Raw genomic sequence first — 18,732 nt, 5'->3', positions numbered from 1 at the left:
GCTGTCACTAAAATTACAGCCAATGTTGCAAGACATGCTTTTGTGCCTATTCTGTGGTATTCATTACAGACCATTTTTAATTTAAATGCTGGAGAGGCTGCCGTATTTTAATAGAGGTATGCTCCTGTGGAAAAACCTCTTTGCAATATGAGAGAGCCCAAGAACATTTGTAGTGGTCCTTCCTGCCCTCTTTTTTTCTGACAATATAGAATTGTTTCTCGCTGTCACTAAAATTACAGCCAATGTTGCAAGACATGCTTTTGTGCCTATTCTGTGGTATTCATTAGAGACCATTTTTAATTTAAATGCTGGAGAGGCTGCCGTATTTTAATAGAGGTATGCTCCTGTGGAGAAACCTCTTTGCAATATGAGAGAGCCCAAGAACATTTGTAGTGTTCCTTCCTGCCCTCTTTTTTCTGACAATATAGAATTGTTTCTCGCTGTCACTAAAATTACAGCCAATGTTGCAAGACATGCTTTTGTGCCTATTCTGTGGTATTCATTACAGACCATTTTTAATTTAAATGCTGGAGAGGCTGCCGTATTTTAATAGAGGTATGCTCCTGTGGAAAAACCTCTTTGCAATATGAGAGAGCCCAAGAACATTTGTAGTGTTCCTTCCTGCCCTCTTTTTTCTGACAATATAGAATTGTTTCTCGCTGTCACTAAAATTACAGCCAATGTTGCAAGACATGCTTTTGTGCCTATTCTGTGGTATTCATTACAGACCATTTTTAATTTAAATGCTGGAGAGGCTGCCGTATTTTAATAGAGGTATGCTCCTGTGGAAAAACCTCTTTGCAATATGAGAGAGCCCAAGAACATTTGTAGTGTTCCTTCCTGCCCTCTTTTTTCTGACAATATGGAATTGTTTCTCGCTGTCACTAAAATTACAGCCAATGTTGCAAGACATGCTTTTGTGCCTATTCTGTGGTATTCATTAGAGACCATTTTTAATTTAAATGCTGGAGAGGCTGCCGTATTTTAATAGAGGTATGCTCCTGTGGAGAAACCTCTTTGCAATATGAGAGAGCCCAAGAACATTTGTAGTGTTCCTTCCTGCCCTCTTTTTTCTGACAATATAGAATTGTTTCTCGCTGTCACTAAAATTACAGCCAATGTTGCAAGACATGCTTTTGTGCCTATTCTGTGGTATTCATTACAGACCATTTTTAATTTAAATGCTGGAGAGGCTGCCATATTTTAATAGAGGTATGCTCCTGTGGAAAAACCTCTTTGCAATATGAGAGAGCCCAAGAACATTTGTAGTGTTCCTTCCTGCCCTCTTTTTTCTGACAATATAGAATTGTTTCTCGCTGTCACTAAAATTACAGCCAATGTTGCAAGACATGCTTTTGTGCCTATTCTGTGGTATTCATTAGAGACCATTTTTAATTTAAATGCTGGAGAGGCTGCCGTATTTTAATAGAGGTATGCTCCTGTGGAGAAACCTCTTTGCAATATGAGAGAGCCCAAGAACATTTGTAGTGTTCCTTCCTGCCCTCTTTTTTCTGACAATATAGAATTGTTTCTCACTGTCACTAAAATTACAGCCAATGTTGCAAGACATGATCTGTATTGTTTACGTTCATGATCTGTTCTGTTTACATGTAGCTATTGACAAGCTTTTCTCTGCTGACAAGCGTCACGACATATCTACTGGAAAGCATTGCTTTTGAGTGTAAAGTTTGAAACTTAATAGCCACCCTTCAACTTGTCGACATTGATCATACTTCAACGTGATGTTTGTTCTTTTCTATCATTTCAGTATTGGCTAGAGCGAGCCGAGAGCATTTTTCCTGGCCACAGGATTGTTTTTAAGCTCAAGGTTGGTGGTTGCTTTGTATTGAAACCCTATGTTGCACTTTTAAACAAAATGTGCTCTGAAGCTTGGGTTTACCTAACAGTAGCATATAAATGTGGTTTATTTGTTACACATGGGGTTATTGTAGCTTCATTTCCAAATTTCTGTGGGATGTAAAAGCTTTTGTTTGCCCAAACCACTTTGATTGGTTACATTAATGTGCTACTCTGGTGCTGCCCTCATGTGATTTGTATTTCCTGGTAGTTAAGGGGTTACGGTTTTCAGATTCATCAGAGTAGGTTGTGTTCATTCAGTATGGATGTGCTCTTTTGTCCAGCATTGTTTGTATGTTTCCATATGCAATCAAATTGTGTAGACGAAAATTTTCTTAGCCGTTCTTTGCATCAACTTCTATATCTTAAGTTCCTGGTGGACGTCGAAAACGAAAATAGCAAACATTGAGGAAACAAGGTTATTTTATTAGCCAAATGACGTATTTGCAATGTTCACAAAAACTTCGCAGAGGCAATTGTGAGACAACTGTTCACGATCACAAAAGCATAATAGCCGTTCTCTGCATCAACTTTTATATCTTAAGTTCCTGGTGGACGTCGATTAACAATGTCATTTACTTGTAATCACACCTTTGCAATCTTCGCTATCGTCATTTTAATATATTTTTCAATGCTGCTTCGCATGCTTGTTGTCTGCGGTGCACATAAATTTTCTCATGCCATTATGAAAAGTAACTTTTACTTTATTCATGTATATGGTATTTTAAGCGGCACGTTCGTTACTTTCATTTTGCCGATAGGAAAGCTTGACAAGAGCTACAGGTGAACCAGATACGAAGGACATGGAAAATCTGATCACGTCAGAGCTGGTGAGGACCTTAGTTTTACGTTTGTTTCTCCTTCCAAAAATTTTTAAATACTATTGCTCAGTCTTTCTGAATTTTTGAAATAAATAAACACGTATATAAAATTTTTGTGTGGTATTTCTTGCGAGTTTGTGCATGAACGGGGGGGAAGATATTTTTGTTGGATGCTGTAAGGCTGTCTTTCTGTTCCTTTCTGTTCTTTTCAGGCCTGTGCATGAAATGCGTTCACACTCTACTGGTTACACCTGCCATGGTAACTTCGCACGAAAAGAGCTGCACTGCATAATTGGCTATTCTTGGCCACGGAGGCTGTATGCTTATGGAGGTGTAATGCAAAAGCACCTAAGATTTAGCGTATAAGAACCTGAGGAGATCAAAATTGATCTGGTATCCGCCGCTACACTCTTAGAGAATATTGATAAAAAAAAAAAAAAGCTGCAAGAGCTGGGTTTTCAGGGTAGGAAATACAAACAAGCCAGATGATGAGTTGCGTGGCAGAAATTCTCTCTGCATACTTTTTTTTAAAAATTTTTCACAGTGTGCCTCATAGTTATCGTTGTTTGTGTGTGTAAAGCTCGAAAATTTAATTCCTGAATTCTACTGGTTCCATGATTACAGCAGAGATCCTCCTATAACACACTTTGTTGACTAGGTGTGTACACCTTTTTTTTTCATTTTGGTGGGGTTTATCAATGGAAGTTTGCTCTTTCAATTCGCAGGTGACCCGTCCTCTGGATGTGGCACTGCGTGTGAAGCTGTTGAGGTTGCTGCTGAACTCTGGTCGTGTCCTGGATGCCTACAAGCACGCGCTACAGGCAGAGGAGGAGCCCCAGTTTGGCACAGAAGCCTTCTACTCGCTCCCATGGCAGCGCTGCCTGGCTGACGTATTTGAGGCACGTTTCTCATCAGGAGAAAGAAACAAGAGAAACTATTCCAAAAAAACTGTACATTTAATTAAGTGCAGGTTGCTTGTCTTCTGCACAACAAAACAAAAGGAGGGCTTTCTTGTTCATTGAATTGTTTCAAGCCTTTAGCTTATATAACCAATTCAAGGCATGCAATTTGCAGTGGGGCTACCTTATACTTGAGGAATACAGAGCCAACATGTGCAGCAGCTCTTCAAATAGGAAAATGTGCTAGAAACGCATAATGCTGAAAAAGTTACCAGCATTCGTTACTGTTATTTTCTTACTAACATCACTTGGTGAACTTTTCTGAATATATATGTAATATATATATTCAGAAAAGTTCACCAAGTGATATATATATATATATATATATATATATATATATATATATATATATATATATATATATATGCGCACACACACACACATGCATGCGTACACAGTTGAACCTCTTTATAAGGAGAGGCAGCGTTACCTTCTGTTTGGTAAGTTGAATATAATTCCTTGTGTGATCTTCCCAGGCATACCAAGAAAACCAGGCTGGCCCAGTTGATGAATCCTTTCTTGCCAAGTACCTCCTTACGTTAGATCAGCTAGCCTCCCTGGCACTGACCAATCCGAGCAGCTCTGCACTCGCTGCCATACCTGGTCCCCTCAATGGAGAGTCGGCCAAGCAAGGGGAGCGGGCTGCTGTTCAGGATGCCATCAGTGCCATTGAGTCGTGAGTGGCCTCACTTGAAATCAAGTGTCTGTTGTTGCTCCTGAGTGCCCTAGCAACTAATGAAAAAGAATTCAGTGCAAATTCAACTCTTCTTTATTTTCCCATTGGATCTTAGGAAATCAGACATATGTAGAAATTACCAATGTGCTTTTCTGGCAATTCATAATACCTTGGCACATGCTTGGACTAGCCAGCGTTCTAGGCAGCTCTGCGCCTTAGTAATTTTCACAAAATAAACCTATGTTGAAGTTCATTTATTCTCTAATCACTGTAATCGTTGGTACTGAATGTTTGTGTGGTCACACAAACAGTGGTATTATGCTTGTGTGTAACTGTGTCATGGCATGCAGAACAAAAATACTGTATTTACTCTATTGTAACGCGACCACAATTGTAATGCAGAGTATCACTTTTTATTCCCTTTAGGAAGAGAGAAAATAAAACCATCAATGTAACTGGAAAGGCTTCTACTTTTTGTTGCATCCAGCAGAAAAAACAAAACAAACACTAATAACTCAAGGCCACTGGAGACCTGACAATGTGCATTTATTTTTCATAAACTGCCTGGAAATGCAGTATTACGCGTCAACCTTCAGTGATATGCTGTGCGACATCGCTTGCTTTCAACTACTATCAGTTTAACACTGACCGTCGAAAGGTAAATGCACTGATAACATTGGTAACACGCTGCTCCAATTCAAAGTGGCGGCCGGAAAAGAAGCTCCTGTTTGCATTGCCACTCACAGATGGGCAACTCACTGATGTCGAGGCTTCTAGCAGCAGCTGATTTCTTCATCAAAACAGCGCACCTATGAAGTGGGCGTTGAGCATGACATGTTCTCGTCACAATAGGAGCTGAAGGAAAGCCGAAACATCCGAAGGCAACCAAAGCCACTGACACCGCCACACACGACGATACAAGAATAAACAAAAAAATTCCGCCATATCCACGAAGTGAATGATGATGAGTGGGCGAAGCTCCGGAGGTAAACCTGGTAAACCATGAATCCTCTGTACATTTTGCCCACTCGATTTTATTACATCGCTCCCCCTAGCGTACGTCGCCGCACTAAATCGAACGATTGCCTTCAACCAATGACACGCGCCATATGTGACATCATTCCTATTTTATAAGATCTCGCGTCTTTCATCAACTACAAGTACCGCTTTCTAGTTTATAACATCTCGCATCTTTTCATCATTAGCTACAAGTACCACCATCTAGTAAACACTACAAGAACTAAACAAGAGGTGGCTACATACAGGAGACGGTACCGCCATCTAGTGAACACTGCAAGAACTAAACTAGAGGTGGCTAGATACAGGGGACGGTACCGCCATCCAGTGAATACTGCAAGAACTAAACTGGCTACATACAGGCTACAGGGGACGCACAGCCCACGCCCTAAGGAGCTTCGCCCCTAAAAGTGCTTGCTGCACAGAACGGAAGCAAAGAGTATGGTGATTGACTTGCTGTGGATTCAAATGCCATTCGGCTGACACATGTTGCTTACATAAATCATGAAATGGCAAGAACTGTTGTTTTCTAGAATTTCGTGAATGTATGCACTTTTTAGGCAACTTTAATAACGCTATTTGTACCAGAGGTTCGACTTCAGGTAGCAAAAATCTATAAAAAAAGGAAAAATTGCTACATTCGAGTAAGTACAGTATCCTCATCATCCTAATGCAATTCAAAATCACACCGAGACAAAGGGTTTGCATTTAAGCACTACAATGCCTGCATTTTTTTAATGTGGGAAAAAGTGTGCACAAGTATTTTGTCAATTTATCTAATAAATTTGTCAATTTATTTATATAATATTTTGTCAAGCTATCTTACATTGTTACGCAGAAAAGCCTTTTGGGTCTATAACGTTTGGGTCTTGAATGCCTGAAACGCAAGGGTCTGCAATATTTGTATGCTTAGGCTAGTGATAGCTTTTGTAGTGTACAAGGTACTTAGCCAAATGTGAAGCCCTTCTCAGAGCTGTGCTTTGTAGACTGTTCTCTGTAGAAGCACCCCGCCACGGTGGTCTAGTGACTAAGGTACTCTGCTGCTGACCCGCAGGTCACTGGATCGAATCCCGGCTGCGGCGGCTGCATTTCCGATGGTGGCGGAAATGTTGCAGGCCCGTGTGCTCAGATTTGAGTGCACGTTAAAGAACCCTAGGTGATCGAAATTTCCGGAGACCTCCACTACAGCGTCTCTTATAATCATATGGTGGTTTTGGGACATCAAACCCCCACATATCAATCAATCACTCGCTGTGGAAGCACATAACAGAGTCATGCATTTTAGATGCGAAGCAGCTCTACGACTAGCCTGTGTAACGCTGTCTCTCTATACACTCCCATTGCGCTTGCTCGTGTCTCTCGTCTCGTGCGGCATGCTTGCATCTCGTGCTGGCCCAGGGAGACGCTTGCAAAACTGCCGCTCCCCACCCCCTCTTTCTAGAGCCTTGCAAGGCTTACGCTGGCAGCGTCTGCTAGTAAAAAACGAACTGCTCACACTGCACAACCCTTCACTGACAACCCTGTATATTTAGGCACTGGATCGCGTGTTCGAAATTCACTCAAGAGCGTCTGTACTTGGCTTTCGCTTGATGAGCGTCAACGTCACCGCCAGTGTAAGCTTTAGCACCAGCTGTTTCGCATCTACACGCAGTTCCCTTTAGCGGGAGATGGTCTAATTTTTTCTTTAGCCACATTTCTGTTAAGCGAATGCTTGCAGCTTTGTACTACTCATCTGTCTTGGTCGACATTTTAGTGCGTTTCTCTGGGTGTGCGATACTAAAAGACAATAATTCGTCTTTTCTGCAGGCTGGATGGTTTGGTTGCTAAAGCCCATAAGAAGAAATGGACGCGTGGTGGAGCCTGGGACTTCGTGCTGCATCATGTCACAGGCCAGCTGTACTTGCACATGGCCACATTGCTGCTCAAGAGGGCTTGGAAGGTGTGTGGCATGTGCTTGTCTAATTGGTTTATGATGTACACTTTTAGTCACCTAAGAGGAGAGGGGGGTCGCAAAGTCGGCCCCATACCATGACATAATGGAGGGTGGTCCCCCCCCCCCTCTCTGAAAGGGGAACCCTTTGCACGCTTAGAATCGTGCCCACTTATGATCAAAGCTCACATTGCTGTGCTGATAGCGCACGCAGCCTCTCTCCTTTCCACCCCCCTCCGCCGGCGTTTTTTCACCTGTTGAGACAGGCGGGGTCTTTCCTCTCTGCCTGAGGAGCCATCGACTGCAGGCATCGCATGCGGAGTGGTGTTAGTTATGTACCTTACGTGCAATGGACATGGCCGACTAGTTTCGTCATTGCTTCAGCTGCACTCGTCACAAGCGCTTGCGCGCTCTAGTAGTTTGTAAAACATGATATGCGCAGGGCAATGCTATCGATTTTTTGGACTTTATATGAAGCGAGACGGCTGGCCATTGCGATAGCCGGCTTAGTGTCCATATTGTTGCTGTGCAATAAAAGTGGATGTTTCAGTTTTGTTGTCCTGTAATTTGTACATGTTAGCAGTTATGTTTTTTCAACGTGAGCATTTAGTAAAAAATTCTCTGAAGTGTGTTTAACTATGCACTGCACTGTTTATTTTTCTATTTTCCTCTCGGTTCTTATGTCGTTCCATGTCGGTTCTGGTAATTTAATGACCTGATCATTATCTTTCTTAATCTTTTCAGTTTAATAATCTTCTTGGGTTTAGAATCAAGGTAACCTTTAATAAATTATTTCTAGTCTTCATTTTCAATGTGGTCTAGTAAAGTGTAGCTATGGAAAGCATTGCTTATCTCTTGTTTTCTCTAGGTTATTCCTCTGTCAGTTGTCATATTTTAATGACTGGAACAACGTGCACATATATGCATTATTTTTTTTACAAGTCAGGCTGGTTCATCAGCTTTGAATGATTACTAAAACAAAGCCACTGGAATTTCTGGCATATCCCAGAAATGATAAAGTTTAATTAAGATTTTGAACTGAAAATTTTGCTTCAAAACCAACTTGCATTGCTTCGGAACACATCCTTTTATGCTCCAATGCTGTTCCAAAGCAGCATTATTTCTGCTCCCTGAGCTGCTTCAAAATACTCAAGCCCACTTCCAGCCCTGAATACCTGATCCATTGGCTTGCAGGAAAACTACAACTGGCAAGAAGCTCGCAGTTGGGCGGCGGCCATGCTGTTGAGTGCGTACTCGTTGCGTCCTCCAAGCGGTTTGTCCCAGGAGTCTTGGTTTCTGGCACTGGACTCCACCAGGCAGAGGCTTTATCGTCATGTCTTTCTACGGGCTCACCACCGGCTCTCAGTTTCTGGTTGGTGTCATTATAAAACCGCAGTTTGATCACTGCCATCGATGTCAGGCTGAGATGCTTACTTAGCAGAATCTCTCGTCCTCGGATCAGTGGAGCTAGCTGCTGCTGGCATTTGTGTAACATTGAGTAATGTTGAAGGTTGAGCGAGTTAGTGATAGTTCATGTTTACTTGTGAAGCAGGGCACGGAGACAAGGCACAAAAGGAGCAGTGTCCTTTTTATTCCTTTTGGGCCTTGTGTCCACAAGTAAACATGGTATTTATGTATGTACACAATTCTGAATTGTAGGTGCAGACTTATAATTTTTTTAGAAAGTCTTAGTCCTACTGTACTGTATCTATATGATTGTTTATCAACTTGAATCTTGACTTTAGGTCAACTTGCCTATATTATTGCACAAGAAGTAACAGCAAGCAAACACGTGAGCGCATTCCTTAGTGAAAATTTGTTAATGTAGCCGCTTGTCCTACTACACGTCCTCACATGTCACTATTAAGCAACTCCTCAGCACGAACTTCGATGGCCTGGCCCTGCTGACCTTGTAAGTGTGCCCTCAGCGTTCTCGCTTCCAAAGCGAAGCTTCTTGCATGACCATTTCTCATGTCACTATTAGAGACCAAGTTTGGAAGGCAAATGCAATTTTGTAAGTTGAGACCCCTATTTTAGATTCCAAAATTTAAATAAGTCGATCTGCAGTCGTGTATATATGGTATTACAGGCCGATCAGCTTGCTCTCTATAGTATACAAGCTATTTACAAAGGTAATTGCCAACAGAGTAAAGAAAACATTAGAATTCAGTCAACCAAAGGAACAAGCAGGATTTCGAACAGGCTACTCAACAATCGACCGCATTCATACTGTCAATCAGGTAATAGAGAAATGCTCAGAATATAGCCAACCACTATACATAGCCTTCATTGATTACGAGAAGGCGTTTGATTCAGTAGAAATATCGGCAGTCATGCAGACACTGCGGAATCAGGGCGTCGATGAAGCACATATAAACATCCTGGAAGAAATATACAGGGGATCAACTGCTGCCATACTGCTTCATAAAGAAAGCAACAGAATACCAATCAAGAAGGGTGTAAGGCAGGGGGACACAATCTCACCAATGCTATTTACTGCGTGCTTACAGGAGGTTTTCAGAAGCCTATAATGGGAACAGTTAAGGATAAGAGTTAATGGAGAGTACCTTAGTAACCTGCGCTTCGCCGATGACATTGCATTGCTGAGTAACTCAGGGGACGAATTGCAACTCATGATTACGGAGTTATACGAGGAGAGCAGGAAGGTGGGTTTTAAAATGAATCTGCAGAAAACGAAAGTAATGTACAACAACCTCGGAAGAGAGCAGCGCTTCGAGATAGGTAATAGTGCACTTCAATTTGTAAAAGAGTATGTCTACTTAGGGCAGATAATAACCGCGGAGCCGAATCACGAGATTAAAGTAAATAGAAGAATAAGAATGGGGTGGAGCACATTTGGCAAGCACTCTCAAATTATGACAGGTAGATTGCCACTATCCCTCAAAAGGAAGGTATATAACAGCTGTATCTTGCCGGTACTTAGCTACGGAGCAGAAACCTAGAGACTTACAAAGAGAGTTCAGCTTACATTGAGGACGACGCACCGAGCATTGGAAAGAAAAATGGTAGTGTAACCTTAAGAGACAAGAGAGCAGAGTGAATTAGGGGACAAACGGGGGTGAAGGATATCGTAGTTGAAATAAAGAAGAGGAAATGGACATGGGTCAAGCATGTAACATGTAGACAGGATAACCGCTGGTCATTAAGGGTAACTAACTGGATTCCCAGAGAAGGGAAGCGGGTTAGGGGGAGACAGAAGGTTAGGTTGGCAGATGAGATTAAGAAGTTTGCGGGTATAAATTGGCAGCAGCAAGCACAGGACCGGGTTAACTGGTGGAACATGGGAGAGGCCTTTGTCCTGCAGTGGACGTAGTCAGGCTGATGATGATGATAATGCTGCTGGTAAAACTCCCATTTTGGCTAATTTCTGTTTACAGTGTACACCACTCGCGTTGTTAGATTGCGCCCGTTTGTCTTTCTTTTTGTATTCGTGTGTGCTTGCACAAAAATTTCAAGCTGAAAAATTGTGTATGCTAACTTTTGATAAAGGCTTCTTCCCCCTTGCGTTTCTATCTGTTCAGATCTTCTGTAACGCTGGGTATACAGCTCATTGTAGTCTTGAGCGTGTTTCGGCTAACAGCGACGACGCCACATGACGAACATCATGACGCAAAGTGCTAGTTGTTGAAATTAGCCCCTTCTACGCTTCCCGACTGAAGGAACTGAGGCCGGGCATGTAGCGCGTAGACAGGATAACCGCTGGTCATTAAGGGTAACTAACTGGATTCCCAGAGAAGGCAAGCGGGTTAGGGGGAGACAGAAGTTTAGCTGGGCAGATGAGATTAAGAAGTTTGGAAGTATAAATTGGCAGCAGCAAGCACAGGACCGAGTTAACTGGCGGAACATGGGAGAGGCCTTTGTCCTGCAGTGGACGTAGTCAGGCTGATGATGATGATGATGATGATATATGGTATAGTTGATTGGAATTATGCCCACAATTGATTTTTTTTAGTAAGTACACTTCAGCCCTCGTATAATGGCCCCATTTAAAACAAGCTTTCTCTTAGAACGAACAATAGCCGCATGGCTGTGAAAATATGCATTGGTTCAATGGCACGAAATCGCACTTAGAACGACTGTTTTCGAGCGCCGCCGATCGTTCACAGCCAACGGGCTCGGCGCTCTGTCGACTTCCCGGGAAACCACTTTCGACCACGGATCAGGCATCGGCGAGGTGCCCATACATTCTTATTGCTAAACGGCGACCCCGTCTCCGCGCCCCTCTAGTTGCCGCTCTCCCCGACAGTTTTTTGTTATGCACCCCTCCGTCCATTGTCCCCCCGCTACTCTGAGCAAGCCGCATCGCCAGACGAGGCCGGTGTTTTCACACTGCCACCAATCTTTCGAAGACCGGTCGGCCATCTCCCTAGTTTTTGATCGCTGGTACTGTCGTTGGCGTCGCCGGCCTGGAGTGACCAGACCATTTGCCAACATTATAGTGTACTAGAATATGGGGTAGTGTGTTCAGGGAGGAGCTGGGGCTGCCGCAGTTTTAATCGACAGCCGCGAGATGGCGCCACATTAGCATGGGCTGTCACCTCACGCATGGGCTGTCACCTTATGCACTTCGGTGCTTTGATATTAGTAATAGCAGAGGTTTAACGTCCCAAAACCACGATATGATTATGAGAGACGGCGGAAATTCAACCACCTGGGGGGCTTTAACGTGCACCTAATTCTAGTAGAAGCACCTCAGTATTTGCGCCTCCGCCGAAAATGTACCCGCTGCAGCCGGAATTCAATCCCGTGACATAAACTTGCATATGTCGCGCTTAATAGTCTTGTGTTTAATTGCTGACACGTCCGCGAAATGCTTTCTGAATGGGTGTGATCGTACTGCATTCAAATCAAAACGAAATGTCAAAGCTGCAACGCACGGTCAGAGTGCAGGTATTAACAAACTACGGCGAAGCAGTCATCCCTGAGGAAACTGCGTGCAGTTTTTCAAGCTCGATTGGTGAGCGAATGAAAAATCGGGAAGATTGAGGTATTGAAGGAGCATCTATAAACCTGAAAGTTTCTTGTTATATTACTGCTATATCGAGTCGTAGCCTGCACAGTACAACAGCTTCGACTTCTTTCGCTATGCGTGCGGCACCGTTCTTGTCGATAGTTGCATCATGCAATTGTAATTATGTGGCTAAGGTGACAAAACTGCCATTTGATTGAGAGGCATGCCGTAGCTGAAGACCTGGGAATAATTTTGACAATATTGGGTCCTTAAACGATTACGCGCCCGCCGAAATACTGCTGCTTTGGCCGGGATATTGCGCTGTGCAGTCGAAAGGAAACATCACTTGGCACCACTGTCAGACTGTAAGAAGAAACCCTTTATTCACGAGTGCGCATACTGCAGTGAGTAGTAACACCGATCAAATTCGGCGCCATTCTGTGGAATTATCAGTTCACGATTACTTCATTGCGGGGGCACCTTTATGAACATCGACTGATTTTCGCGCGCAGCTTTTTTTTTTTTTTTCATTTTGCTTCTAGAGGCTGGTTGATACCCTTCAAGAAAAAATGAAGTCGTGACAGCACGTAAATTACTGCTCTCTCTGACACGAGATGTGGTGCGATTGAGCTCACATAAATTGAAGGTAAACAAAAATTGAGTAAGCGTTCCAGCTAAGCTGCACTCCCTGTAGTGTTCGCCACTTCGGGTTTGTAGACAGCAGCAAGGTCCATTGATGAACCTGAATCAGTGGCCTCACCCTCAACACAGGGTGCTGCAGTTTTCTTGGAGATCGTAGATTCGACCGCCCAGTTCTTCCGCTTTCTCGGAGGTCTTGGATGCGGCGCTTTCTTCGATAAGTAGCTTGGAGCATTGGGCAGTAACATCGGCATGGCGTCCGGCATTAGCTCTGGTCTCCTACGTAGTACGCGAACTTCTTCGCCGTTTATAACGTGCACGAAGTCTCCGAGAACACATGGCTCGACTTGTAGCTCACATACAGAGCAGCTTTCGTTCAAGGTTCCATCCTTTCAATGTACATTCTGTTCCCAAACTTTCCTCGGTGCTTCGTCTTCGGGTGCAGCAAAAAGCGACGGCTGCTCACCTTTTTTCCAATGGTATACCTTGTTTCGCACCTAAGTGCAAAGCAGTGTCGTTGCCGCCGATGACTCGGCATTGCCTCACTGTCGTGTGGCCAGCAAAAACATTGCCAGAAGAACTTTCGCTAAGAGGGTGCGAACACAAGCAACAGGTCACTGAACAGCACCCGAGAAGGCAGATCAGCGCGAAGCTGACAATCCTGCCAGCCCATGCTACGGCAGCGCCGCCTTGAGGACCGGTTTTTTGTCCACGTGCGCCGCTTCACGCGATGCATGGCGAGAGAGGGTGCCTTAACACACTACCCCATAATCTAGTACACTATACCGACATAGTCGGCCACCGACTCTGTCCGATCGTATGCGTCTAGTGCACGCGCGTAAGCTACCCCACCGACTTTGATAAATTGCGATTCGTTTCGTGTTTATGACCTGTTCTCGCTCACTTCGCACTCAGCTTAGCATGCCCTTTGCATGCGTGCGGATCGCGAAATATTTGCATGTGTGCAGATCGCGAAAACGAATCGCGAAATATCGAAGTGGGTGAGGCCACGCAAACCCGCCGGCGCATCAAAACGATTTTTTTACCACGGCCGCCGATTCTTCGAACACCGCCGCGCGCGCTGATCCAGGCTGCCGGGCTTTGACTTCTGCGCGCGCAGGCCTCTTCCAAGTTTTTCTACGCACGAGTTTCGCAGACCTTTGAAGCAAGCTATCCGACTTGCCTGCTTCCCACGTGTTTTGGTTTTCAAGGTTGCCCTCCCGTCGTGTCCTCCCCTCTCTTCACTCTATCGCAACTCCTTGCCCTTCTCTCGCAAATCTGCTCTCTTCTCTTGATCACAACCCCTTCGCCCGTCTCCACCGCTCCAGAACGCCAGACACGCTGGCTCAAATTAGTTTCGTTTCCTGACTAGAAACGGGCCCAGAGCTGTTCCACGCGTTCTGGTATATGCGTCGCATGTGTGTGTCTTGCTCGCTCTTGGTGTGCGTGTGTGTGGTCACGATGGCAGACAGGAGGACTTGCACGCTTTTCCTGCTGCTCAACAAAACGTTGAAAATGTCACTGCTTGGCTTGAGCGTGATCCGCGCTTTAGATGCCGTGTTGCGGAGTGCTTGCTTATAGCTGTTGACCACCTGGCAGCCAACTTGCCGCTTCGGACGATCGGTATTCAGCTGTGGAGATGGTGAATATTTCGTGGGCGACAGTGACCGCTACATGCATGTGAAACTGTTTTCGCGAGGCCGACTTCGTCGTCGACGTCGAGCCCGATGCCGAGGCTAAAGCTTCCGAACAGAATCACAGCAGTGGTGATTTGTGGCAGTGCGCCATCGAATCCGACATGGGAGAGCGGGTGGGAGATCTGTATTGATGGTTTCATTACGGCCGATGATGATGCCAATACTGCGAAATTGTGCACAGATTAGGGCACTGTGAATGAAGTACGCGGCAAGAGCGATTTGGAGGAATAGGATTGCGAGAACGACGAAACTTTGGAGCCAGGGCCTCATGCAGCTTATGCCACGGGCCTCATGCAGCTTATGGCACAGGCCTCGGTGAACGAGCACGCTGGCGTTTGAAATAAACTCGAGACCGCCCTTATTGCTTCTGCTTTTCAAAACACATGCATCACAGACTTTTTTGGGCAAAAAAGTTTGTGTTTTCACTCGTAACTTTTTTAAAAACTGTGTTTCATTTACTACGAACTTTGGTATACAACGAATGGATGCCACGTCAGGCTCAGGTTCGTTATAAGCGGGCTCGATTGTAATTCTTCATTGTCAGTACCCTGTCATAACTGACTGCAAAAGGCCTTGCTCTTGCCACACTGCATTGTCACTCAATGGCCTGGAGGCCAATATGCCATGTGAATGTCATGTATGAAGCTGTCTTAGTGTCTTAGTATTATTTTTGACTTCACTGTAACTAATGGAAGATGAATTTGTTTTGTTCAAACTAGCAGAGTGCGGTCATTGTAAAAGATAGTAGACTGAAAATTGAGAGCCAGTGTCAAATTTGAAAGCAAGTAGTCCCCTGGCCGCACGGTATTTGAAATTTCCCGAAACATTTGTGGCTCCTAATTTTGTAGCAAAAACAAAAAATACTGTGGCAATTTTCTCTGTTGTTGTTGTTAGGACAAAGTGAAAAATGTAGTGTTTATGTATTTTTGCAGCTGAACTTCAGCTGCTTGTTTGTGTTGTATATATTGTGTGTGTGTACAGGGAGCTCCCCTGTGTTTCTATGTGTGAGAGCCTTTTAAATTGGCTGAAGTTGTGCAAAAAAATGTAAGAATGATTCCATGCAGCATTCATGTGGACTGTTGAGGATATTGGAGAATACAAGTGGCAAGTGCCATTGCTTTATATGAATGGATTTGTGAGCTTGCTTTTCAGCTATTTCTTAGTCAGCGTCGCATGGCATGCATCTTTGCAGCCAAGGTTGGCATCTGCTTCTTTCATTTCACGCCATTGCATTAGCTACGTCATTTGATTGGTCCCAGTTGTGCGTGGGGAAGGAGACTGTTAAGTTGTACGTCTTTTTTTTTTTTTTTCAATGCAGCTGACAAGAAAGTGCTTGTGTCAGCTATAGCACTACCACGGAAGTCGTCTTATTATTATTTTGCAACAGATAAACTTTGCTGTGATAGAAATTGGTTTCCTAGTTGTACTCTGAAGTGCAGTTACAAACTTCAAATCCGAACGGGATCATAGTATCGTTTTATATAATTATATAATTTGATGTGTAAAATATTTATATACTATTGCAAATATTTTTGAGGAGATCTTACAACTCTGTGATACACACAATAATTTTTAATACGCGGGTTCTATATAGGCACGTTCAACTGTATTTCCTATCATTAGAACTGTTTCAGAAGGTTTACGGGAGTGACGGCAAAAAAAAAAAACAAAAAAAAGCCTGGTTTTGACTTTTGCTGCTTCAATAAAAATTACTTACCAATTCCGAAATATTTTGGCGTAGTAATCAGTGAATAATTATTGACACCCTTTTGAAATTGTCAGCTTTTTTGAAGGGTTGGGGCTCCTTAATGACCATGCGGCGCTGCCTGCTGCCATGGGCACTGATGTGTGACGTCAATATGATGTCATGCTAAGAGTAGCTACTAACACAGTTCTAGCTTCTTTTTTTTTCCTCTCTAAAATTATAGATTTATAGGAAAAGAAAATAATAGCACAGTAATTTTCGTGAGTTGTATACTGTGCAAGTACAGCAAGTGCATAGACTGGGCAGTTCCGCTTTTAAGTACATCTGGGCTCCATTACGTGTGCATTATCACCTTCCCGGTTGCCTTTGCTCGCTCGGTCTAGCGTCCCAGTTTTTTAGATACGAAGCAGCTCTTTGATAAGCTCGTGTAACACTGTCCTTCTGTGTATCCGTGCCAACGCGCCACACTGCGTTCCCCCCGTCGCAGTTGTTGGAACGATGACAAGTAGGTGAAGTCGCAGCTACGCAATAACATCACTCCCTCCCTCACTTGCAGCAGCTGCCGGCTCCTTCAACAACACGCCTAGGTGTTGTTGCTTCTCCACTTGCTCGCAACTCACTTCTTCACCCTCTCCACCGCCCGCAACGCTCGGCCGCACATCGAGTGGAAACACTCTTTCGGCTCGTTTATCTGTGATAAAACTTACACGAAACCCAACCTGCCTCCTGTGTCTTTTTGTTTCAAAGAAATATTTACTCGAGTAAAGGCGTGCGCACTGCTGCTTCTTTGCATTCTATTATGGTTCTCTTCGGGGATATGGTCCACAATTTTTTCTCACTGGATGTGTTAGTTTGTTTTATGGCAAGTTTCGGGTATTTCAGTCCTCACTATGCCAACATTGTGTATGTGTGTGTCGTCACACAGTGCCGTACAACTTATCTAAGTGGAAACAACGTTCGGTAAGATGTTATGAATCTTGGTCAAATATGACTTGGCAAACATCGCTGTGTCGTCATGTTTTGTTTATGACAGACCTGTCATTGGTTGACTTAAGACGTCAGTTGTACAGTTGAGGGTAACGGAGGCTGAAGAATCGAAAGTGTGCTTTTATAGCTATTCAATGAACCAAGGCAATGTGTTGAGTCGAGGTAAAGTATTGAATGGACAGCCAGGATTCTGACTACACTCGTGGTTGGAAATTTTCAGATAATCTTTCAAGACCAGTATGTGATATACCAGCCCTTGTGTTTTGTAATTCTTTTATTGCCGATTCCCGAAGCCGTTAGGCTACTAGTATTTTAATGGGTATAAGACAACAGCTGAAAGAAAAGGACCTACTTTAAGGGTTACAGGTATGAGAACATTTCCTCTCTTATGCACAGGTCACATTGTGCATGTTCTCTGTGAAGTGGAAAGCAAGTCTCGTTGGCTGTCTGATCTCAAGCAAGAAGCATGCACACCTGAGGTTGGTCACCCTTTGTATGTTGATGCTTACCTGTGGGCCAGGTCTCTCATTACACAAGTTTTTGTGTGTTTTCCTGCCTGTGCACTTCATCATAATGAATATAAAAGGCTAAAGCACTGCTGTGGAAGCTCGGGAATTCAAATTTTAGGCTACTGGAAATTTCGAACCTGCACATGTCTAGTGCAAAAGAAGTGATTGGTGCACCTTGTCTTCAAGAAGCGCTATTATAGGCACTTCATTAGCATATTGTGTGCCAAAGCCAGCTTTGCTCGAGCCGTGCTAATGATGGATAGCTTTTATAGTTTTCCCGAATGAAAATAGCCAACATGCCGATGGCTTTGAAGCATTTGTCATTATAAAAAAGTTTCTACATTTAACTGAGCACTTTTAAAATGTCATTTAGTTTGCAAGAATCAATTTATGTGGCTAATCAGATAGAAGCGATCCCGTCACTGCAAAAAGCAGAGTCAAGTATATTATGCAAAGTTTTCCAGTTGTCTTTGGTCTCATGTACACATGGCTCTGAGAAAAAAACAATATAGCTGCTTGTCACCCTTGTCAGCTTGCATGATTTCTGTATGCACGCTTCCTAATATGTAGGAAAATAGAGAGAAATCAACAACATGTTTGCATGGTTTCGTTAAGATAGTGTCGTAGCAGGTGTATATCACTTGCATTCGCCACATGCATTGTCAACATTCAGACTTTTGTCTAAGGTAATTGATGTATAGGGAAATGAGTTTGATGCCTTTTTTTTTTTTCATTAGGTGCGAAAGAAAATCTACAAGAGCCTTTTTGATGGAGAAGGCACCGCATCATGGTTTCTCCATGACCCAACCCTTGTCAAATGTGCCTTTGAGTTTCCGACCATTGCGGCCCTTCAGGAGCATGATCAAGGTGGGAATAAAATTGTGTTGATTCCAGTGTGGTGGGCTGATTGAAAGGACCTTGAAAATATGCATTGTGCATTGCACTTGGGAATGTGTGTGCCGA

The 18,732-nt window shown here is 43.6% G+C and overlaps 1 protein-coding gene across 3 annotated transcripts in view; it reads left to right on the top strand.

Annotated features, from left to right (window-relative positions):
• The window catches only part of LOC119166796 (E3 SUMO-protein ligase RanBP2-like), a 136,687-nt gene that overhangs the window by 16,225 nt on the left and 101,730 nt on the right, over positions 1-18,732 (top strand). For all 3 annotated transcript variants that reach the window (XM_075891469.1, XM_075891471.1, XM_075891468.1), the window contains exons 6-13: positions 1,769-1,828; positions 2,619-2,687; positions 3,404-3,577; positions 4,114-4,313; positions 7,137-7,269; positions 8,455-8,632; positions 17,657-17,739; positions 18,507-18,636. In XM_075891469.1, the coding sequence (XP_075747584.1) occupies positions 1,769-1,828; positions 2,619-2,687; positions 3,404-3,577; positions 4,114-4,313; positions 7,137-7,269; positions 8,455-8,632; positions 17,657-17,739; positions 18,507-18,636 (1,027 nt within the window). The remainder of the gene's footprint in view (positions 1-1,768; positions 1,829-2,618; positions 2,688-3,403; positions 3,578-4,113; positions 4,314-7,136; positions 7,270-8,454; positions 8,633-17,656; positions 17,740-18,506; positions 18,637-18,732) is intronic.

The sequence above is a fragment of the Rhipicephalus microplus genome, chromosome 1 (assembly GCF_043290135.1).
Source record: "Rhipicephalus microplus isolate Deutch F79 chromosome 1, USDA_Rmic, whole genome shotgun sequence".
Taxonomy (NCBI): Eukaryota; Metazoa; Arthropoda; class Arachnida; order Ixodida; family Ixodidae; genus Rhipicephalus; species Rhipicephalus microplus.
This window is presented reverse-complemented; position numbering and strand designations above follow the sequence as displayed.